This window comes from Sitophilus oryzae, unplaced genomic scaffold, assembly GCF_002938485.1.
Source record: "Sitophilus oryzae breed Bouriz unplaced genomic scaffold, Soryzae_2.0 scaffold_734_pilon_pilon, whole genome shotgun sequence".
Lineage (NCBI taxonomy): Eukaryota > Metazoa > Arthropoda > Insecta > Coleoptera > Curculionidae > Sitophilus > Sitophilus oryzae.
Genome location: NW_022147345.1, coordinates 267,446 through 284,133, shown reverse-complemented (window position 1 = coordinate 284,133; position 16,688 = coordinate 267,446). Strand labels below are relative to the sequence as shown.

General features: G+C 29.8%; 2 protein-coding genes across 3 annotated transcripts in view; one reads left to right on the top strand and one right to left on the bottom strand.

Annotated features, from left to right (window-relative positions):
• The first annotated feature begins 262 nt into the window (after positions 1–262).
• On the top strand, positions 263–2,866 carry LOC115888378 (ancient ubiquitous protein 1-like). 2 transcript variants are annotated; one of them, XM_030908097.1, is made up of 8 exons: positions 263–312; positions 488–731; positions 789–900; positions 958–1,134; positions 1,191–1,329; positions 1,379–1,653; positions 1,717–1,921; positions 2,234–2,866. In XM_030908097.1, exons 2-8 carry the CDS (start codon positions 691–693, stop codon positions 2,545–2,547), a joined length of 1,263 nt encoding a protein of 420 aa, XP_030763957.1. In that variant the 5' UTR covers positions 263–312; positions 488–690; the 3' UTR covers positions 2,548–2,866. The 2 variants fall into 2 exon arrangements, with proteins under 2 accessions (XP_030763957.1, XP_030763955.1); XM_030908095.1 differs by lacking the exon at positions 263–312 and having other exon boundaries at positions 402–731; positions 2,234–2,865.
• An 8,556-nt stretch (positions 2,867–11,422) lies between these two features.
• The window catches only part of LOC115888357 (facilitated trehalose transporter Tret1), a 62,244-nt gene continuing 56,978 nt past the window's right edge, over positions 11,423–16,688 (bottom strand). The window contains exons 8-10 of the mRNA XM_030908061.1: positions 14,220–14,498; positions 13,341–13,439; positions 11,423–12,587 (exon numbers count right to left, since the gene is read on the bottom strand). Coding sequence (XP_030763921.1) covers positions 12,394–12,587; positions 13,341–13,439; positions 14,220–14,498 — 572 coding nt within the window. The 3' untranslated portion in view covers positions 11,423–12,393. The remainder of the gene's footprint in view (positions 12,588–13,340; positions 13,440–14,219; positions 14,499–16,688) is intronic.

Here is a 16,688-nt window from a genome sequence, read left to right as displayed (position 1 = left end):
GGCTTAATGGTCACGAATTCGCGACTACGTGACCTAAAACTGTGTTTAACTGTATTATTCTACGTCGTGGATGGTCGTAATTAAGGCTGCGAGTCGAGAAAATTGCTTATTTTCCTCGGTTTTCGATTTGCGTGATCGAGAATCCTATTAATATGGTTTGAAACCAATCATAAAACTGATTTTACACGGAAATCTTAGATCCTAGGTTTGCAGGATTTTAGGCAACCAGTAATACATATATATCCGCAGCAAAAAAATATTTACTATAATTTTTAATTACTTTTAAATAGGAAATTTCTCGTAATACTAAAAGTGAGTGAATACCTACCCTACCCCTTAAACTTTAATTACATTCAATCCTAAATTCTTCACAAAAGACAATCCCAAATTCTTCACAAAAGCAAGAAGAATTTTTTTCTCCTCCCTTCTCCCATATGTTTTTGACGTTCGAATTTGTATCCTTCGGTCAAAAATTTTTATGTTTTAGAAAATGAGACAAATTTCTCGCTGCTGTTCTAATAATAGGTTTGTTTTCCTATGTAAAAACAGTTACATGAGACATTGAGGTCGTTGTTTAAAACATTTACGGTACCCCGGTTTCGTCAACACGAGAATACCACTTTTTGCGAGGGTGAAAGTTGACTTTGCTTTTTATGAAGGTTCGAAAAGTGATCTAATTCCTAGTGAAAAATGGCAAATTTAGAGGCCAAACACTTATTTGCTTATAATAGGTAATTGTCTACATCCATATCTATAAGTTTTGCTAATAATATATGATTTTTTTGCAGATTTCCAGACAATGAGCTGAAAAAGTTACTTGTAGTAGCTTACTTTCCTTTTGGAGTTATTCTCTTATTATTACGCAGCGTTCTAGCGTTATTTTTAGTTATTTTTGGGCAGGTAAATATCGTCTCTTCTTTGTAGTAACAAAATCTAAAATTCTATTAATGATTTCAGGTTCTCCCTGATACTCAAGTGACTCAAAACTTTTTGTATAATCTTGCCTGTATATGTTTTGGTATAACAGTATCTGTAGATAATTTAAAACAAAAAGAAAATGTTAGTGTATATATTGGCAACTATTTGTCAATCTTGGATCATTTGGCTGTTAGTAAAGCATTAGGATTTATTTTGGTAGGACATTCAGTATTTATTTCAGGCATTTAATTACGGATTATATCGTATTTTAGCCATTAAACAAGACACCTCTTCAGAGTCTTCCGGGTTTAGGAATAACAAACTTGGGAAGCATTAACAATGCAGATAGTTTTAAAAAGAATCTGGAAGTTGTGCTTAAAAACAAAAATACATCGGTATACTTATGTCCAGGTTAGCTGTTGTATTATGATTAATTAAATTTTAACAAACTATTTTTTAGAGGAAACACCCACAAATGGAAGGGCTTTGTTAAAGTTTAACTCTAAATATTTTGAGTTTTTCGAAAAAGTTCAGCCAGTATGTATTACAGTGAAAAGACCTTTGGATATAGCTATATCTACAATTGGATCGACTTACATTAATGATGTTCTGTATTTTATGTATGCTCCTTTTACAAATTACACAATTAAACTTCTACCATCTTTGGAGAAGAAGAGTATTTCTACTGATGGGTTTTCAGAAATTGTTCGAGAAAATATTGCTTCTGAATTAAAGGTACTTAACTTTGTTTTTACTCTATATAAAAGAACATTTTTAAGTATCCACATTATTTTTAAGATTACTGCTTCTCCATTATCAGCTTCTGATTTATTGGAATGGTCTAAAAGATACTTGGCAGAAGAGAGACGTAGGGCACAAGAAAGGACTAATCAATTAAGTAATTCATTCTCGTCAGCATCTAATCCAGAACTAGTGAGGATGGCTGCTCAAGTTAAAGAAGTTCTACCACATGTGCCTGTGGGAACTATCTATAATGATTTAAGTGAGTACTAACTTTACCGATAACTTGCTCAGTGATAACTTATCATAAGAGTCTTCCAGTATTTAATAGAATAATTGAACTACATAGTTCAATTCTTTTAAATATTAATTCTATTAAATATACTACTAATATGAAAACATGACTGTGCTTTAGTCATGTCTCATGGCTAATCTTACTGTAGGCTTGCCCGATAAATTCTTTCTTCTTTTTTATTACAGTCCCCACGATAACATCTTTTGTTTATACAATTTTATTGAAATAAGTTATTTGAACCAAATAACCTTAAAATGTACTTATCTATTTTTTTTACAGATGTAACACGTAGCATTGACACCACCATCACAAATATTCTCGAAGGTAGGATCAGGTTCGTTCCTGAAACGCCTAGACCGTCTAGTCCTACACCTTCGACGAGCCAACAGCCTTCAACATCAGGCTGTACATCAAGTAGTACCCCGTCTAGGCAGGGTGCATGTACTTCATCTACTCAGTTTAATACAGGGGCCTCTACCTTTGGTAAGTCGGCCAATGAGCGAACAAAATCCATCAAAGAAAGGAAGGAACAGCTGATTGCGGCGGCTAGGAGAAGATACATCGAAAAACATAACCTGGATATACCTGTGTAACAGAGACACATGTTTTTCGAACCGCCGGTTTGTTGTAATATGTAAGGCTAGTTGTTATATGATTTAAATTTTTCAAATGTGTCTCAGTTGTAATTGACAAGGGATGATTTAAATATTTTTATTCATAAAGCAAAAAAAAATATTTTGAAAATTATGTGGATTTCTGTTTAAAAAAAAATCATTTAGTTTTTTAAATATATTTTTACAATCCATGAACGATTTGTAATGTTTACAAAATTATTATACAGGGTGAGTTTTAAATAAGTGCAAATGTTTTCAGGGCTGGTAGATTTCGATAAATGAAACATATTTTCTCTTTATCGTTTTTAAAACAAGTCCATAAACGAGTTATTTTACTTTGAAAATTTCCAAAAAAAAATATTTTTTGCTTAAATTTTGAAAACAACTGAATCTATTCTGGGTTTTCTTTCTTGTAAATTTAATTTACTACCTATGTTGCCATATTATCAAGAAATTATGTTTTTTAACTGAAAACTAAAAAAAAATCCAAATTTAGAAAAAATTTTGTCGCGAAAAAAACTCATAATCGTGTTTCTGGGGTCGAAATATACTCTACCCCTAAAAATATTTGCACTCATTTAAGACTCACCCTGTATAAATTAATTTAAAGTAAGCTTTCTTCCGAAAGATATCAACATGGCTATCTTAAAAAATACAGAAATACCTACTTAAAAATCATAAAATAGTTTCCATTTTGAAAATGTAATTTTTGAATTGAGGAATGAAAATATTTTTAAAACAATCTGATGTCTAGAACATATAAAAAAACATTTAAGAAGAGTTAAGGTAGATTTTACTCTTGAAGAATACATAGGGTGTCGCTTTTTTAATAAAGAATTTGGTACATTTAGTTTTGAAATTACCTGAAGTGTAGTAGACTGAGTATGATATTTAAATGACTTATATTGATGTTCGTACTTGTTCCTATAGAAACACCCTGTATCTTGTGCAGTGAGATAATATATGATTTTACTAGACCACATCTTAAAAATAACAGAATAATATATATTTTTTTGTTCAAATGATAGACAAAGTTGTCACTATCATATACTTTTGCTTCAGGAAAAACCACTTTTACTTTTGTATACAGGGTTGTCCGAATTGTATTCCGGAAACTTCGGCAGCATATTCTGCAGATAAAAATAGGTAAAAAAGTTTGTATAAATGTATGTCCTAAAATGCTTACTTTCGGAGATACAGGGTGTAGAAATTTCATTTTTATTTCGATTTTTTCCAAATAATTTCTGAAGTACCGTCAATATTTAGATGAAATTTGGTGTCTAGGAGTTTTTTGACATGAGAAATTTGATTTTGATGTCAATATGACTCCTACTGGTAGAAGGGGCCACCTACATGTGTTTTAACTGTTTTGAAGCGTAATAACTTTTTGTCCGTACCTGTATAAAACTACCGAGGAAAAAAATATACATCTCTGTGATTTTTTACATAAAAAATATCTCTTTGTAAAAATCTCTACGAGCAACCGTTCTCAAGATATTTAGAATGGAAATAGTCATCACATGCCATTATTGACGAAAAATAAACACGTTGAGTAGATAGTTAATTTCACTGAAATAATAAATTTGGGAAATTTATATTTTGTTAAATTAATCATATTTTTTCTGCAAAAAAATGATGATAAAACAGTTTTTATTGAACTTTTGGTACAAAAACATTTCAAATTTATGATCTCGGTCTAATAACTATTTAGTCAACATGTTTAATTGTCATGTCATTAACATGTCAGTGATGACAGGTATTGATAATTTCGATTCCAAATATCTCGAAAACCATTAGTCGTAGCGATTTTTACCAGGAGACCTTTTTTACGTAAAAAGCGTCGTAAATGTATATTTTTTTACTCAGTAGTTTTATACAGGTACGGACGAAAAGTTATTACTCTTCAAACCAGTTAAAAAATATGTAGGTAGCGCCCTCTACTAGTAGGACTCATATTGACATCAAAATCAAATTTCTCATGTCAAAAAACTCCCAGACACCAATTTTAATCCAAATATTGAAGTTACTTCAGAAATTATTTGGAAAAAATCGAAATAAAAATGAAACTTCTACACCCTGTATCTCCGAAACTAAGCATTTTTGAACATACATCTATACGAACATTTTTACTTATTTTTATCTGCAGAATATGCCGCCGAAGTTTCCGGAATACAGTTCGGACCACCCTGTATATTGTTTTTTATATTCTATCAAATTGTATACATTTTTTAAGCAATGTTTAAATAAAATATTCATTAAGAAAATTTAACAGCACTGAATAATGTAATTAATATTTATATTTATTGACAAAAAGCAGACAATGTATGATAATATTGATGAATTCAATTATTTTTCGTCAGAGTACATTTTTTAATTATTTGCTATTTTTTTTATTCAGAATATATTTATAGGCATAAAAGATATTTTAATGACAGTAACTTTTTTCTGAAAGTACAATATACTGTGTGTTTAAGTGAGCTTTGACTGTTAAACAACAAAGAAAAAAAAACCGGAGCTGGTAGAGCAAAATTTAGACATTACTGTGGATTTGCAAATTTTTACAACCACCATATTGAGAAAATAGATATACAAGGTGTCCCAATATTCAGTGGACATAAAACTACTATGTATTTTTGGAATTAAAATAAGTTCAATGGACACAATTTACCTCTATACAAAAGTGCTTCATTTGTCCGCTAGAGGGTATCAAACTTTAAAAAAATAATCACATTTTTTGAAATATCTTAAGAACCGTTATTCCGATTTGAATGAGATTCTGGGTGACTATGTTTTGGTAAGCGCTTTAAAATTTGACTTTTACAAACATCAAGAAAACATACGGGAAGGGTGAAAACTACCTCCACCCCTACATAAATTTCAGTCTAAATATTTTCCAACTCCACCGACGACAGATTGGTCTCTCTAGTACTTACTACATTTTTACCAAGTACTGCTAGATTCTACATAAAAATGTTTGCAAAAATGCCAGGAATATTTGTAATTTTCAGAGCCAATATAATATAAATTTTACTTTCCTAATGACAGGTAAGTGTCAATGGTCGTCATTTCCAAGCGAACTATGACGCCGTTTAATTTATGAATCTTATGGTGTTACCTAACCTTAAAGAATTTTGTTATTTAATAGTCTTTAGAGTTTCATATGTCAATTACAACTGAGCCACATACAATGGGATCATTTTTTCGGTTAGAATTTCTTATTATTTAAAAAAAATTATTTGTTTTTTTGTAGAGAATTCTCAAAAAGGCAAAAGAATCTAGTAAAGCATATACATATAGTTCAAAAATAAAGAGGTCTTTCTTGTCTCATTGTCTAATAGCGTACTTAAAAAGAATTGATTCAATTCTTTGTACTAACAGATTGAAATAGTTTTCTGTGTTGTATACTATTCTCGTACAAGAACCTGATATTGTATAAATATTCTTTTGATAGTTTTATTTAATTATTAATAGTAGAAATGTTTATGTCAGAATTTTAAAAGATTGTTATATAAATTATTTTATATAGTCATATATCTCGATTTTATCTGGGGTTATTTATTTCGTAAACTAAGTAAAATTGAACCATATAATGTTTATATATTACGGGATCTTAGATCTTTTTACTTTGGTAATGGAGTTACTACATAGAAATATAACGAAAAATTAAATATACAACTTAGAAATATAAAAATTCATTTTTTTGAAATTTTCTGGGTGGTGTGGTATAAAATAGGTTCTGATGTATTCTAGAGATCTTTTAAAGTTTAGGGCATAAGCATTTTTATTTCTCACTGTTATGTAAAAAAAGATATATCTAATCACAGCATCATTTTATTGTTATTTATTCTAAGTAATAAACTACACCAAAAAAATAAAGGTTATTGAGTACAATTGCATTTATTTAACAATATGGAATGCTTAGGAGGTATGTATACAGGGTGTCCCAGTCTGAGCGTGCATTAGAAGTTTCCAGAGAACCACAATATCTAGATCGGAAATTTTTTGCACATCGTTGTTTTACAACGAGATCTATCGATTAAAAATATTTTCAATATGGCGGCACTTCCGGAAATACCGGAAGTTGACAGCAACTTTCTTATTTTAAATAGATGCCCCCATTTTTTATTACATACTTAAATTCTCTGTAAAATTCTATGAATATTGATGTTAAACACTTTATACCTAACATTAACAGTTTTTGAGAAAAAAAAATTTAAAATTTTTGGACGAAAAAAACTACCTGTCAAAAAAATGTGTAGAGCACAAAAGTCAAATTTAGGGATTACCACAGCTACTGTGCCATAAAGAGAAGACATGTAACTATATATTTCAAAAATTAAATTGTTCAAATGTCATATAATAATTGCGGTAGCTGTCATGGAATTGAGCGATTAAAAAATTATCATAAATCATTTTTTTTTAAATGGAAACCCACTTTTTTTTATTTCACTGAAAAGGTTTGTTAATTCGTTACTTTTTAACTATACATGTTCCTATACCTAAAATAAATCGTTCTTAAGTTATTTAAGATTTAGTTTGAAAACGTATATTTTTCTTGATTTCATCTAGCTTCCTTTGACAGTGTCAAACAGTCAGACTATTTATTTCCATCTGTCAGAAAACAAATTATTTGAATTTCCTATATTATAAATACTGCCTGCCTTAAGAGTTTAAAAAGGGTATTATTTATAAAAATATATCTCGTATTTTCGCCCTTTAGTAATATCTAATAGTTGATATTATTAATTATTAATAATATACCGTATGATCGAAAAAAAACAGCGCAAAATTGGCTTGGAAATGATGATCGATAACATACTGCTTTTTGAACAAAGGGTCACAATATGACATGGCCAGATCTATTGTTTTACATCACTTGACGTTTAGTCATAGGCTATATACTCTTTAATATCAAGAAAAATATACGCTTTAAAACTAAATCTTAAATAACTTAAAAACGATTTATTTTAGGTATAGGAACATGTATAGTCAAAAAGTAAAGAATTGAAAAGTCTTTTCACTAGTGAAATAAAAAAAGTGGGTTTCCATTTGAAAAAAATGATTTATGACAATTTTTTAATCGCTCAATTCCAAAACAGTTTCGGCCATTATTATATGACATTTCAGCAATTTAAATTTTGAAATAGATAGCCTCATGTATTTTCTTTATAGCTTATAGCACAGTGGCTGTGGTAATCACCAAATTTGATATTTAGACTATACACATATTTTTGACAGGCAGTTTTTTTCGTCTAACATTTTTAAATATTTTTTTTCTCAAAAACGGTTAATGCTAGATACAGAGTGTTCAATATCAAAATTCATAAAATTTTACAGAGAATTTAAGTATGTAATAAAAAATGGGGAAACCCATTTAAAATAAGAAAGTTGCTGTCAACTTCCGGTATTTCCGGAAGTGCCGCCATATTGAAAATATTTTTAATCGATAGATCTCGTTGTAAAACAATGATGTGCAAAAAATATCCGATCTATACATTGTAGTTCTCTAGAAACTTCTAATGCACGCTCAGCCTGGGACACCCTGTGTATGTTCTTGATCAGTACATTTTGGCGAGCTTCTATAAATATATATAATATAAATAACGAATCTTAAATATATAATAATCTTAAATCTAGAATGGCATTGGAATGTAAACTTCTCATCCAAATTAACAACATATATTTTATTTATTTAAATTATACCTTAATACAACATTTGTAGTGCATTCACCAGCACGAAAAATGGCCACCTTAAAATTTTGATGTATCTTAAAGTGTAGCATATTTTGTTCTAGTGAGCCGATTTTGACAATGTTTTAAGCAATTTGTAGCTAAATTATTTGACTTTTTAGTATCGTTTTCTAAATTTGAAAGTTTCCATCTGTCAATTATTATACGAGGGAAAACAAAATGTTGATATTTTGGTGAAAGTCTGAAATACCCTGTGGAATATGTTAACAAAGCAAGGAATTTAAAAATCATTTTATCGTCTAGGTACGTTTTTTCTCGATAGTTAGTTTTTCATTCATCTCAATAGCTTTATTTTTCGACATATTCGCTTTTGAATAAGACAGTAACGATTTACAGATATTTTAGCATTGATTTTGGGTCCTTATCCTCATCAACACACTTATAAATTAGTGTTTATTGTTTTTGTAATGTCGCTGTCATTAAAAAGTCATATTATTAGTGTTTACTGATGTTTACTCTAGTAGAGATGATTTTAAATTCTGATGTATCGACTATTGCTGCTTTAATTGATCATGGTAAAAATCAACTTTTGGGCTTAAAACCATATCAGCTAGAGTAACTGCCCAACAGACAATAATAATATGATTTTTCAAAGACAGTAACATTAAATAAATCATAAACACTATTTTATAGGTCTACTGACTAGGACCTACTAGGACCAAACGCAAAGGCATGGTTTTAATGTAAAAAATATGAAAAAAAGTTAGTGCCTTCTTCGTAACCTAACCTGACCTAACCTAAACTAAGTGAATATCTCCAAAAAAAAGTTATTGAGATGAATCAAAAAACAAACTATCGAGAAAAGGTGACAAAAGAGAGATCTAGATGAAAAAATTATTTATTAATTCCTTGCTTTGTTAACGTACTTTACAGGGTGTTTTAAATTTTCACCAGAATATCAACATTTTGTTTTCCCTCGTATAATTCACAGATATGGCAACTTTCATTTTTAATTTAGAAAGAGATACTAAAAAGTCAAATAATTTAGCAACAAATTGCTTAAAAAATCATCAAAACCGGTCCTCTAGAACACAATATGTAAAACTTTAAAATACAAGAAAATTTTTAGGTGCTCTTTTTTCGTGCCGATGAGTGTAATTTCGAAAATATTAAATGCTGCTTTATTTTAAATGTTCATTAATTTTGACAAGAAGTTTAATAATAAATTTGATATACCATAATCTTTATATTGTCAGTAAGTACATTTGAATACATTCAAATATTTAAATTTCTTTGAAATATTTTTTTATTGGCATATCATTTTCACCTTAATATAAATAATAATTCTTACATATACAGGGTTGTTCACCACATACGACACGGAGGATTGTAGCTAAACAATTAGATTTTTACAAATTGTAAGTTTTGGTATCGTTGAAGGACTTTTAGAGCTACAATTTAAAATGATTTTGCAAGATACAGGGTGTCCCAAATAGGTAAAAAATATTATAGTTGTATTTTTTTAAACGGAACACCATGTATATTATTCTATTTTTAGATTCTACGACTGAAATAAAGATAAATTTGATTAAGGTTTATTGCACTTAAACCTTACCGTTTTTGAAATATTTTCAATTTTGTGAAATTGCAGTAAAAAATTAAGGCTCCATTTCTCCAAGGGTATAGAAGGTTTTAATACTAAATATTTTCTAAAGATTATTTATTGATCAGATATTATGTTGCAATAATAAAAATTCTACTACCTTATGCAGAGCGTTCAAAAAATTATATTAAATAATTACTACCTTTCAACAATAACTTGTTTAATTTAAATGGAACACCCTGTATATTTTACGTGAATCAGATGCACAATTTAATTGTCTATCAAATTGTATTATACCATTTTTCACCTATTTCTTCAAGTTTTCGTTGAAAATGCATTTTCTTATTATTTAGACCTTATTTATCACTATACCCATGGAATATTGACATTTTAGATTTTTTTAAAACAACATATGTACAAAATATACAGGTGGTAAAAATAATAATATTGTACGCCCATTTGTTTACAAAAAGAAAATTATTTAAATCTCTGTCAAAGAGTATACCAATTATTACTAATTATTAATATACTCCGCCTATTATTTCCGCCTAACAATTAGTTAATTACATACTTAATTGTTTTAAGTAATAAATTATTCTAAATAAATGTGGATTTGACTCAGAAATCAATACAATAATAAGTTGTGAAAATGAAAGTCTCTGTTGTTATAAATAAGCATTCTTCAAAAAATTATATAAAATTTATAAGGTGTTACTTTTTACCACACTGTCTAATACACATACAAAATTATTTTTTTTAGTATTTGGAGCAATTATTGTTAATCATCATGTAAACCGTCGACTAATGTAGTTTAAATACTAGGATCATATTAATTGGTGCTATTTAACAAATATATAAACAGTTTTTCTTATTTTTTTAATGAAATAAGAAATAAGCGAATTATATCGACAATATTAGTATCTGGTACTCTTTGAAAATTCGTTACATTTTTAAAAATAATCTAAAATGTCAATATTCCATGGGTATAGTGATAAATGAGGACTAAATTATAAGAAAATGATACTTCTACGAAAACTTGAAGAGATAGGTAATAAATGGTATAATATAATTTAATAGACAATTAAATTGTGCATCTGATTCTCGTAAAATATACAGGGTGTTCCATTTAAATTAAACAAGTTATTGCCGTGTAAAGCCAGTAATTATTTAATGTAAATGTTTAGACACCCTGTATAAGGTAGTATTTTGTTTATTATTGCGACACAATTTAGTAATAAAAACTTCAATACCCTTGGAGAAATGAAGCCTTAAAATTTTTACTGCAATTTCACAAAATTGAAAATATTTCAAAAACGGCAAGGTTTAAGTGTGATAAACCTTAATCAAATATACCGTAGAATCTAAAAATATAATAATATACAGGGTGTTCCATTTAAAAAAATACAACTATAATATTTTTGACTTCTTTGGGACATTCTGTATCTTGTAAAAATATTTTCCAATTGTTGCTCTAATAGTCCTTCAACGAACCCAAAACTTACAATTTGTAAAAATCTAATCGTTTAGCTAGAATACTCCGTGTCGTATGTGGTGAACAACCCTGTATATCTTTAAGAGATCTAATTTTTTACGATCATTTTCATTTATCATGTTGTATAAAGGTAGTATTTTGTATATAAAAAATAAATAAAATCTAGATAATAGTTTTCATTCGTAAAATAAACTTAACAGATAACTAAAAAAAATCTTGTTATCGAATTAAATCGACATTACAGTAGACGTAAAAATAACTTTCAATTTAACTATATCTAACTTTGAAGTTTTTGACTATTATAGGTGACCCTGAAATGTTTGTTTAAAAAAACGAGTATTTTAGATATTATTTGTATCTTTCTGTTGTGCTTGAACCTTGAACGCTTCTTTTTCATATCTACATTGTGTCACCAGCGATCGATGGTTCAAAGAACCAATACAAATTGTCCAAAACACACATTTGACAGCTGTTTCAATTTTGTATTAATTTCATTGGTTCTTTGAAGTGTCACCATCGACGTAACGTAGTTCAGAGAACGAGACTTATGCTCGAACATAAATGTCATTTCTGCTTCTACTGTGACGTCATTTTCATCACATGGAATAAATAATTATTAAAATGGTACAGTCGTGGACAGAATTAATTCAAATTGCCGCTTGTTTTTGTCCAATACTGTACTAGTTAATTAATTCAAAATTTCGGTCTAACGCTATAAATATTACGGGTACAGTCCTGGAAAAAAATTAAATTTATATGCTTTGTCTTGTTTTTTTTTCTCCAATACTGTACAAGACAGTTGATTTAAAAAAAAATTAAGTGTTAGTTTTGAGTTAAGTGTTGGTTATTTTGCTTTTTTTTGTTCAGTACTGTATCAGTTAATCAATTAAAATACATCTTAAAGTCTAACGCATTAAAAAAGTCTTAAAATTAAAAGGAATGTATATATAAACAAAAAAAAATAATTTAGGACAAACAAGAAGAGTATAATATCTAAAAATTAAAATTGTTCCTGGGTTCCTTATTATTATTATTTTTTCTATTGGAAGGCAGCATCGTTTTTGTAAGCTAGATTGTCGATACCATCACTTGTTTTGGTCTCTATCCTGTGAGTACCGTTCAAGATGTCTTGCACCTCTCTATGACTCTTGCCTTTGGTTTCCGGTACGAATATGAAAACGAAAACGGTACCAACCAATGAAACACCAGCAAAAATGTAGAATGTTACGTCACCTAAAATAAATAGAGTTTTTATACAAGTGGTTTTTTTCTATTTAAACTGTTGTAGCGTGATGCAACTTAGATCTGCTGCTCAACTGCTCATTTAGAAAGAAACGTAAATTTTGATTTTAGATAGAATTAAGGAGATATTTAGGTAAATATATAGGTCTATGGAATCTTATAATTATGGAGCAAATCAATAACAAAGCAAAGAAAATTCAATATACATGAGATCACGATAAAGAGCAACCTCCTATATGAGGCAGAAACATGGAGAATAATAACTGAGAAATACAAGAAGATGATAGAGGCCGTACAAATGGATGTCATTCGAAGATCAATGGGAATTTCCAGACAACAACGAAGAAGAAATAATACCATAAAACAACAAAAGGGTATATATTACACAATAACACAGGATATAGAGAGAAAGCAGCTGATCTGGTACGGACATGTAGACCGAATGAATAATACAAGATGGCCTAAGAAAATAGTGAATTGGTAACCTAGGGGCAGAAGAAAACAGGGAAGACTGAAACTGGAATGACAAAATAGCGTACACAAAGCGATGAGTGAAAGAAACCTGTCAACAGAGGATTGTACAAATAGAACAGGCTGGAAAAGGTATCGGACAGCGTAGAAAACCGTTCTAAACATATATTAAGGAGATATTATAATTTTGTATGAACCTAGGGCACGTGAGTTCTATTTGAAATTGCAGGTTAAGCTTAATATTAATTGTTAAAACTAATTCTTAGTTCTTACCTCCTATAGCTGATACTAAGTTATTGTAAAATCTCGTCACCACAAATGCTAGGAACCAGTTGAACATGGCGGCTAATGAGGAGGCTACTGATTTAATTTCTGCAAAATAAGTCATATTTAAGATCTACACTTACCTGCATGAAAAACGACTATAACTTTTGATTTTTAAATGGAACCCTCGGTATTTTTTTACTTCATTCGATACAAAATGACGCTCTGAATAGAATGACATACCATAAGTCAACTTTTGAAATTTTCGCTTAAAAAATCGTATTTTAAATTTCAATCTAGAGTGCCATGGTTGTGTTAAAATAGATTTGATCGTCTAAAGTTTTTGACCAGGCTCGTTAAAAGATGCCCAAATCGTATTTTTACTTATATCTTAATTTTTTCAAATGTAACAAGGGCAGCATTAGCATATTTGGAAAAAGCATTTTATTACGAATAATTTGGTACCACACACTTGGTATTTCGAGTCAAATCGTCGTTATGAATCTCATGTAACAATTTCAAATAAACCATATGCGAAAATGTCAAAAGTTGACATATGATATGTCATTCTATTTAGAGTGTCATTTTCTATCGAAGAATATACCGCGGGTGTCATTTAAAAATTAAAAGTTGTGTCAAAACAGGAAATCAAAACAGGAAGTGACCGACAACAATTGAATACGTCAATCATTCCTAATTTATGTCATATACTAACATACCAGACCTCGTTTTGTTATATAGAAAAATAAAAAGTATTATGAGTAATAAATATTTTTTTAACAAAATGCTAATTTGAAGAACACAGATAGTTTAATATCTTGAAATTTCTGATCTACTTAATGGTGGAAATCAAAATTATTATCAAAACGCTGTATAAAAAATACTTACCAGGGGGCATTATTTCTGAGGATGCCATCCATGGGATGGGACCAAAACCTAGAGAGAACGTAGTGATGAAAACAACTAAACTGGCTATAGGTATGAATCCAATTTTGTCTATAGTGGTCTGGTCTACTAGTTTTCGGTCACTCAATGTGAAATAAATACCCAACAGTACACCACTAATGCACATAAAGAAAGCAGAACCTATCAGTAGTACTTTGCGGCCAAATTTGTCTACAACCAGTGATGAGATGAATGTGGCTACCACTTGTACCACTCCCACACCTGAAACAATCAATTTTAAATAGATAATTTCAAATAGCTTGGACCTTCAAGTATCATAATATGTGTACAGGGTGTCCCATTTTGGTTGAAATCATACGGTAACTCCGTTATTCGTGAAGATAGGAGGATGCGGTTTGCACAAACCTGTACCACTTTTTTTACGAAGATGCCGTAAAAAATGCATAGCCCTCTTCGTTTCTGTGCTACAGGGTCTTTTTGAAAAGTTAACAAATTGGGACAGCTCAAATAGAACACTCTGTATATTTATAAATCAGACGATCAAGCTTGATATGAGCTTCCCAAAAATATCGAATATATTTTAGAGAATTTAGAATGAGTGGAAGCGTAACCCCGTAATGACAAGGCCGGACAGCTTATTCGTGACGTCATCAACTGGAGGCCTAAACTTTGATTGCATTTGATACACTTTATACGTATATAATGGATATAAACTTTAAGTGCACCGAATTTTTAATAAATAATAATTAAACATAAAATTTAAAAACATCAGATTGATATCCCATCTCACATTATCCATCGTCATTGTATTTATTTATGCTGTAAGTGTGTCTAAGTTTCTTTTATTTCCTTTTCCAAGTCTATCATTTTTTTATAACAGTAGTTTTTCAGACGTGTATTTCTAATAGAATTTATGACAATTTTTACAATAACTTAGCATTATAAACAGTACATTGCGGAACTTTTAATAATGGTGTTATTACTTTTAATGTAATCCAAAGATATTTTTGATAAAAATATTTTTTATTGTGAATTTTGAGTAACTCCTCATGGCTTTGCAAAACTTTGTTAAAAATTATATATTCAAATAAAACTATATCATTTGGAAACCCAAGACTGCCTTTAGTAAGGTTTTTTATAAGTGAATTTTGTTCAATATCAGTGTTGTCTGAATATGTTAATTATACTGTACTGACTCCCAGCTACTTTTTCTGAATAGAACTTTAAATAGAACTTTTTCACCCTTCTATTATCGATTATAATTACTATGTCCACACACCTACCGATAAATCGATGACTGTCAACTGCGGCAATACCACTCCGCTACGACAGGCGCCGCCGCGCGGCACCACGTCGCCCCTGAGTAGGGGGCGTAAAATATCGATGAAATACATAATATATACTAAAAAAAATATCTATTTTTTATTGTTTTTTTTCTCATATACACTATTGTGAACTTAAAATATTCCTTTATTAAATTTGATTAACAAAAAGTGAGAGATAAACATTTATTGACTGGTATGATTTTTTCCGTATTCTATTAAAACTATTTTTATATACTATAATATTTTTAAAAACTCGGAAAAAGACATTTTAAAACTTCGAAATGTATCTGCTGTGTGAAAAAAGATCCACAATTTGAACTTTTATCGAGTAATTATCAACGCTGCTAAATAGAGTTAGACCTTCAGTTGGTGACGTCACGAGATTTTTACGTCACAGCTGTCCGGCCTTGTTACTACGGTGGTTACGGTGGAAGGGGGGTTAATCACTGCGATCTTACAGATCTATTGTGTTCCCCTTTCTTGAGTTATAACTCATCATAGAGTCCCAGGGCTTTGACAAAAGCCAGTATTTGGGCCGGTTTTACAGAGGGTAGGGTACTATTCCAGGTTGAGGATGGAGTCTTCCAAGTTCTTGAGTTCCGCCTTTAGTCGGTTACCACTTGGGAACCAGAACGGTTCTGGGGAAAGTTAGTGGAGTGTTCGGTCCTTTTCTAGCTAGATCATTTGCTTTTTCATTGCCTTCTATCCCTTGGTGAGCAGGCACCCAGAGTACGAGGACTTTATTTTCTTTGCATCGAATATATACACACTCATTATTTATTTTCATTATTTACTGCAATTTTTAAAAGATATAATTTTCTGATTACATTAAAAAATCAAAAAGGTATTTACTAAAATATTCATACACATATTATTTAGGAATATAAAATAAAATATTTTACTTTTAAACTGTTACCACTGAATCTCTGATATATTTTTCTATTTTTTTTTATAACCGAATTTGTTATAACGGGATTGGTTGGTAAATATCTAATCGATATTGATGAGTTGCCATGATATATTTCGTTTTCCAAAAATCCCTAAATACAGAAATCGACAATGGGCAAATCTGGTGATCTGTGAGGTCATCTGTGCCACCATTGGTCCCAATTCATTGATTTGGGAA